General features: G+C 46.3%; 1 protein-coding gene across 3 annotated transcripts in view; it reads right to left on the reverse strand.

Moving 5' to 3' along the window:
- Positions 1–485: 485 nt before the first annotated feature.
- The window catches only part of jcada (junctional cadherin 5 associated a), a 24,867-nt gene continuing 17,485 nt past the window's right edge, over positions 486–7,867 (reverse strand). Inside the window, exons 4-7 of one of the 3 annotated variants that reach the window (XM_019867092.1) lie at positions 7,205–7,851; positions 5,216–6,742; positions 3,195–5,161; positions 486–3,055 (exon numbers count right to left, since the gene is read on the reverse strand). In XM_019867092.1, coding sequence (XP_019722651.1) covers positions 3,021–3,055; positions 3,195–5,161; positions 5,216–6,742; positions 7,205–7,851 — 4,176 coding nt within the window. In that variant the 3' untranslated portion in view covers positions 486–3,020. Of the gene's footprint in view, positions 3,056–3,194; positions 6,743–7,204; positions 7,852–7,867 lie in introns of all 3 variants that reach the window. The other 2 variants (XM_019867091.1, XM_019867090.1) reach the window with 2 other exon arrangements.

Here is a 7,867-nt window from a genome sequence, read left to right on the forward strand (position 1 = left end):
AATCTTTGAATTATCCCGGTGGGGCGGGGGGATTCATATTCTCACTGCAGCAAGATTTTCAGAGATTATGAAGGCCAAATTGAGCCGAGGATGCATCAACTCCAGAGAATTGTGTATGATGGGTCATCTCAAAACTGACACATGCAGTATAAGTAGCAATTTGGTCAGGCTCAAAAACATTCTTCCATTAACGCTTATTTTACTAGCGTATTGGCGAATTAAATATCTCATCGGGGTCTTAATAACAGAACAGAAATATAATTTCAATGACTTATAACAGCATTATACGAAACTGTAGACGGAATCTAGTGTCGCGCGTTTGCTTTGCAACCACGTTAAACGTCAAAGTACTACAGCGCTCTCTTGTGGATGATGGTGTCACTTCAGCTTGCGGCCTGGCTCCAAATTCCTGTTGCATGACTTTCTTAAGGATGCCAAGTGTTGACTGTCTCCCATCCACGCGGAGGAGAAACGCACACAGGACATTTTTTTTCATGCAAAGACTTTTATTTATGAATGGTCTGTAATACTGTACAATAGCACACACTTGTCTCTATGCATGATCATTCTAATTGATCTATTTCAACGTAGACAAACATTGTGCCTTTTATAATTAGTTCCCTTTTCACAATCTAAAAATACCATGTTCTGCTTTAAATATGTAGAATACCTTTTGAAAATAAAATATACATTATTTGAAATATAACAGTTGTTTATTGGGTAGACTATATGCCATAGTACCAAATTAAAGTACTTTATATGCAAATACACTTTTCCGAAACTTGTTACGCGTTTCATGTGAGCGCGTACACACACACACACACACACACACACACACACACACACACACACACGCACACACACACACACACACACACACACACACACAAACTAAAGATGCCACACATAAAAAAGAAGGTATACATATATTGCCTGTATGAAAATAGAAAATATCAAAGCAAGATGTGCACCAATCAATCTATATGTTACAAATAACTTGCAGTACAAAAGATTAACGAGAATGACCTGGAAACAGGAGGGACAGGTGCGGAGCCGAAAACAAGACCAACCTCGGATTGAGCGTCCATGGGCTTAGTCCAGCCAAAGCCACTTTTCAATATATGTCTCAAACCAGACTAAAATATCATGGATCAAAATTATCATTGTGACAAAAGCAGAAAAAACCCCACTGGCAAAGGCCAGACACAAGAAAAACGATAGTTGCAGCTTTAAATTTTGGTATGTCGATGTCCAATGCATAGCGTAAAGTTTGGTTTGGTATACAGTCTTCCCAAATGTCTTGTATTGCTATCCCAAAAGCAAAGTTACTTCTGCCCAAAACCTGATAAATAAGCACTGATATGTCACAACGTAAAATGATTGAACATGTTCACAATGTTGTGTACATTATCAGGAATTGAGAAAGAAGTATTAGGGTGACACCGAAGAGGAGAACCCAATTCAGTGACTGAAGTCTAAAGTCGATTGTCAAAAAGAAAAAAAAGTGGCAATGTCATTGTCAATGTCACATGAGAATTAAAAAATAAAAGTTCCCCCGAATAGGCTAACTTTCTCCCTCTCGTGGCTCTAATAGTCATTCAGAATGATAGGATTTTAGTTTACAATTCATTGTTACCGTTATTGCCAACACCGTCACACCAGAGTAATTGATGCAAACGTTTAATTCATGGTAAAACGACGGCTGTTTTTACACATAAGTTAACCAAGAGAAACAGTGTGTACAGGTCACACCTTTCATTCAACATAGCTTTCACATCATCATTTCCTGCAGAAAAGCACTTCTGAAATCACCGATGAACAACGGCAGTCCAATATAAACCTCCTACTGCCCAAAATATACAACACGAGTTTTATAGTGGTTGGCAAAGTGGCACTGAAATCAGACATTTCTGATACGCATTGTGTGCCATTGGTTAATGCTGATGCTGAAAGCGACGGATCACGCCACGATGGAAAAAACTTTCTGTATTCGAAGAGATTATTGGTACTCACGAACACGACACGAATGACCTCCGAATTTGCAAAATCACACGCGCGTACCAAAACGTAGAGCTTCAACGTAGACATTTATCTGAGATCACCTCACTCAATTAGAGACGTACCACTCTAAATTTGTCCCCGAAACAAAACAAACAAACAAACATACAGTAACTATATTGCTCTTGAGTGAAACTATTCAAAGACCACAGTGTTTCTCATTTCAATCCAGACTCGCTGAGTACATTCGCTATCATACACGTAGAAGAATAAAGAATGGAGGGGTCCATATTAGCGTGACACTCAAATATCAGATTAAAAAAAAAAACTATAATTTTCCGAACATACATAAGAAAATATACATTTCTTCAACTCATTTCTATAATCAAGATAAAATGGTATACTTCTTTCAATATATATTTACATTTGGTGGCGGTTAATACTGATTGTAATGCAATACTGTACTGTTGCCTTTGTTTTGAACTTACCTGTTACAATTCTTTTGAGGAGCAGAAGCACTTTTACATTCATGATTCAACACTGGGCCGGGTGGCCGAGTGCAGGAGGAAACGACGACATGCGCGGTAACGGAAGCCAAAAGAAGAAGATTTCAAAGGAAGGCAGTTTACTTGGTGGAGCAAAGAAACATTGGAAGGGTGGCGGGAGGGGAAGGGCAAGACTTGAAGAAGGCTCGGACAACTGTCCATCCATCCTTTTGTTTTCTCCACCGCTTGTCCTCCTCCAGGTCGCTGCAGCCTCACACCCAGGTGACTTGGAGTGAGACCCTGGAGTGGTCGCCAGCCAATCGCGGGGCTAGGAGAATTGGCACCACCTTTTTATTTGGCTGGGAAAAATGTTCCCGCAGCACCAGGAAAGTCCGATTTGTGAGGGGTGATATGTAACAATTCTGGAAGCGTCACGGCCGACCGAGCCGCAGGATGAGAATGGCCGGCTTTTTTTTTTTTTTTTCTCGTGCCGAACCTTGGACAAGATTTCCACAGTGTTGAACACAGAGTCGCGGGTTACACTCGTTCCACTCGACTGGGGTCGTAGGAGTCTGATGAGAAAAAGAAATGACAACACAGATTACTTTTGCACCGAGACAGACAACTGATTTTTTTTTTTAAATAATGGAACATGGGGTAAAAATTAAAACATAAATCAAAATGCCACCATTATCATACCCTGAGACGCACCTGAGATACTTAGCATCTCCTCTTCCTCCATATTTGAGGGAGTCAAGGTCCCGGGGCTGAGGCCGAGCGGTAGAGTTATTTCTCTTTTGGGAACACTTCGAGGTTTAGGGAGCAGTGGAGGCTTCTGGAGCTTCGTACGAAGCTTCGCTTTGGGCAGCTTGTCTACCTTAACATCGTTTGTCATTTCACTCGGACGAACGTCTGCCGTTTGCTGTTTGTCCGCGTTGTCGCCAATGTCAAGCTCCACTTTTCCTTCTGGCTCTTCTGTCTTTGCTCCGTCGTCTTCTCTCGCTCCTTCCTTTATTGCTTGTAGTGCAAAATCACCATCAGTCTGTTTTACCTCCTTTGATTTTCCGTCTCCTTTGCATATATTTTCATTGTCTTCACCAGGTTGACAAGCTTCTTTGGGAGGTGCTACCTCGTCCTCAGTTACACATGCATGTTCACGCTCGACTGAAGAATCCACATCCTCTTCTTTCCTCCTTCCAATCTGGGCATTCGGGCCTTCTTCATGTTCTTGTTTCTCCTCAACCTCACGCGTTGCCTCTCCTTCAACTAAGTTTTCCCGTCTGTCTCCGTCTCTCTCCTCAGAATTACAGTCTCTGCTTGAATCGGAACCTTTTAGGCTGAGGCGTCGAATTCGAGACACCGATTGCAGTTCTTTGAGTCGGGCTATTCTGTCTGTGGTTGACCTGCCTAGAGATGTCCCGGATATATTAGCAGAAGAGCTTAGCTTATCTTGCAGGGCTTCAATGAATTTTCTCGAAGGCTGTGTTGTGCTGCACTTCTTTTCTCCTTTCCTTAGTGGTAGTTTCTCATCGGGGGTGACGGGTAGGGACAGTGAAAGACGACACGGTGGGAATTCAGGGAGGTCCAGCACCACTGCTGACTGGGTGACGTCCTCTTCGCTATGTTCACCGTCATGGTGATTGTTATTGTGCTTTTGTTTGCTATCTTCATTGCGGTCTTTGCCTAATTTTGACACCTGGACCTCTTTCATCTCTGTTCCCAGCAAAATTGCCGATCCCTGTTCGACTTGCTCGGGCCCCTCAAGCACATTGTGTTCGCCTTCACCTGGACTGTGGGGTGTCTCATCTATCTGGGTTTCTGCATCATCATTTTTTTCCGACACGCCCAAGGTTTCCATTGGAACGGGAATACCCAAAATTCTGGCAGCTCTCTGCTCAATGGATTCATTTTCAGGTATTCCCTTTGCACATTGAACTTCGTACAGGCTACTCAGGTCCTCTGCGGGTAATGCGTTGGCTTTCTCTTGGGTAAGCAAGGTCTCAAGGTGCACGTCTGCTATTGTTGACTCGTTTGTGTTGTATTTTAGAGGCTCAGAGTGGCAGTATTTGTCATTACCGTTTTCCTTGAACGCATGAGAAACCTCCTCGGTCAGCTGGGTGACAAGCGGAGAACTATGACTCTTGGGCAATTGGAACATTTCGCTCCTGCTTCCGTTGATGCTCAAATTCAGCTCACTCTTGCTTTGTGGCATTTTGTCCAACTGAGCCTTTGTCTCAGTCTCCACTTTATCTTGAAGCTCGAGATCAAAACTGTGCTCTGCCCTGTCACAATTTTTCACATGCACTGCGCCGCACTCGCTTGAAAGCTGAACTGTCAGGTCGGCGTGATCAAGCGAACGCGAAACCGGGAGCGAGCGCTGCGTCGTCTCCCCGCCACCACTGGGAGTCTCTGTGTAGACGGTTAGCCCAACATCCCTTAGCAATGACTCCTGAGGGACAGGAATATCCTGCCTATAAAGCCGGTTTGAATTACTGTGTTGAGGCAGTGAGGGCGCGTCTCGTCTCCCGCCTGGGCTGGGGATTGCACATATCTCATCTGTGAATGGTATGTTGGTCTGTGGTCTGGAGAAAGTCTGCCGTGTGCCCACCGATTCTAAATCGTTGGCAGAGGGAAAGGATTTTGATCTGATTTTGATCACAGCTTTTTCTGTGAGTGTTGGGGGAAGACTCCTTGCTTCTCTGCCTGCTTCGAGGCCGGTTAGAAAATGCGGTCCTGATCTATAGCGGCCATTTCTTTTATTCATCCCATCCAAATCGTCGACTGACCGACCGACGTGACGCCTCTTGCTGATTGTGTCTTCCATCTCCTTATTGATGGTCTCCAGCTCACCAATGGCATCAAATGGCCGTCGGTTGACTGGCTTGAGGAGGAACTGACCAAAGGCCACTTGTTCGGGACACTCAGGAGGACTGGAGTTGCTCTTCTTCGGAGAGGATGTGTTCGGGTCTCCTGAATCGTGTTTGCTTGGGGAGGATACGCGTTGCTCCGACGGTTGCGACGCTTGCTGTGGTGTTGGGCTGCTGCCTAGTCGGGAGAAGGCGCTGTTGCTGGAGGGATGGAGGTTTTTCTGGCCAGCCATGGGATAGCCATAGGAAGAACCGTTATCGGTTCCTACGCCGCTGTCGGTCGGTGTGTCCGAGGAAGAATGGACGGGCTCTTGTGCTCCCGGTGGGCTTTGGAGTTCTGGACTTTTCACCACTGTCAAGGGTGAGCCGGTTTGGGTTTCCTGGTTACGGTATTGGTTTCCCGGCCAGGACCCCGAATAACACATCTCCTTGTCCTCATTGGCTTGAAGCGCCCAGGCATCGATGATCTCCTTCCTTAAAGGAGCCCTCTTGGAATTCCTCAGGGAGGAAGTGCTGGTGGTATGAAAATGCGAGTAGTGGACACTGATGGGCATCTCATTCACTGACTTACTTCGGAGGCTGCGGGTCTCTTTGAGGCCGACGGCAAAAGTTTCTGTATTGGTCCTGGGCAGACTTCGTGCTGTGTCGTTGTTGTTCTGATCTGCCGATACATCTTTGTTAAGGTTAGTTGGTGTGTGAAGGGGAACAGACACAAGGCAGAAAATGGTCTCGCTAACTCTTCTTTTTGTATTTCTGTTGTTGTCCAACCCTGATTCTGGGACAATTTTCTTGACTTGTGTGATGGTTTCTGCAAAGACCTGATCTAGACTGGACCCCTGGCGAGACGCTGCTCTTCTGACTGGGGCCTGAAAGGCTGAAGATGGCGATGGAGGAGGACGTCGGTTTTTGGAATAAGTGTTGCAATTTTGGTCAGTTGCTGAGAAGTGGTCGACAGTCGCTTTGTGCAAATGGCTGTGCCACCTCTTATTGTCATTGTCAAAGTCACACGAAGACGTCTGATTAGCATCGCTGGCCAGTTTGGCAGCGATAAAAGCCCCCCCCGACGGGGGCAAAAAGGCACTGTTGCCGGATGCGGGCTCCGACGCGGCGGTGCTGGGGAGTTCGTTGCGGATGTGACGTATCTTGTCAGCGTCTGTCAGGGAATTACCACCAAGAGCTGAAGAAATGTGCCGTATGCGGGGGTCATCAAAGGAGATATATTGCACTTTTCCGCCTGGATGCTCTTGCGAAGTACATACAGGATGGAGCTGCTTGTGGCCTGCAATGCACCTCTCTCTGGATGACTCTGACCAAGAACCTGCTGGATGTCGAGTGATCCAATGAGTTCCATCCGGAGCCACGTGTATCTGCTGGTACACGTCACCTCTGTACCTAAAAGCAAGACAACACCGTTGGATTGCTACACGGGTAATTAGAAACAACTATGACATCCTGGGGAAATTTTCACGGGTCGTATCATGTCAATGTTGTAAAAATCTATTTGAGATCCGACATGTCGACATGTGGCTGTAGCATTTATTTCAAGCGGTAATAGTCTGACATATGCCTTTGTAATTCAAGTAATTCATATGGAAATATGGATGTTTCTGCGAGTACAGTCGCAGCCATGATTCTGCTGTCATTAACTGTCATTTAACCTGATCCGGAAATCGACAAGGAACCCCTCAAGCAATACCGAATTTGCATGAAAAAAAAACAAACAAACATTTTTTTTGATTAAATAGTATCGAATTCAAGCCGCACATACAGTGTGTAATCTAACATTGCTCGAACATTGCACTGCATTTCCTTTGATAATACACTGTATTTAACCATCGAAATGGGACACATTACCTGTAATCAACTGCAATCTCACCGTATCCCCGGCGCCCTCCGATAATCACAGGGGCTCTCTTATACGATGGGGGAGGGATGTATCCTGGAGGTCCAGAATCCTGTGCAAAATAGTCTAATGGAGCATCACCTGTCCGTATGATGGGTATGGGAGTCCTGTCCCTGGTATGGGAAATAACCGAGTCTCTCCCAGACAACAACTCACAGCTTCCCCTAATCTGCTGGTGCATTTCATAGGAGGGAGGTCTGGGGGGTCGAGTGAAGCGGGGCTTTGGCGTTACTGATAACTGGTTGGCACTCGCTGGCCTGCCATTCTCCGGCCAGCGGGGTGCCCTGTAAAGGTCCTGGTGTGACAGTGGGTGGCCATTAACCCGCCTGTATAAGTCCTGACCGCATGAGGCCATGTCCACATATTGCAGGCTCTCAGGTCGCAGCATCCTGGGCATGGACTGGGACTTGGCTTTGGTCCTGGAGTGGACTACCATTCCCTCCGGTGTCCTGGCGTGGAGCCGCTGCTGCTCCTGTGCCCAACGTTCACCCTCACTCTGCGACATCTGGCGACTAAAACTGACAGCTGGACGCCACTCCTCTGTCCCCAGGCTTTGGCACTTCCTCTCGGTGGCCATCCTCCACTGTTTGAGAGCCGCCTCCCTCTCTTTCCCA

Source organism: Hippocampus comes, unplaced genomic scaffold, assembly GCF_001891065.2.
Source record: "Hippocampus comes isolate QL1 unplaced genomic scaffold, H_comes_QL1_v1.1 scaffold322, whole genome shotgun sequence".
NCBI lineage: Eukaryota > Metazoa > Chordata > Actinopteri > Syngnathiformes > Syngnathidae > Hippocampus > Hippocampus comes.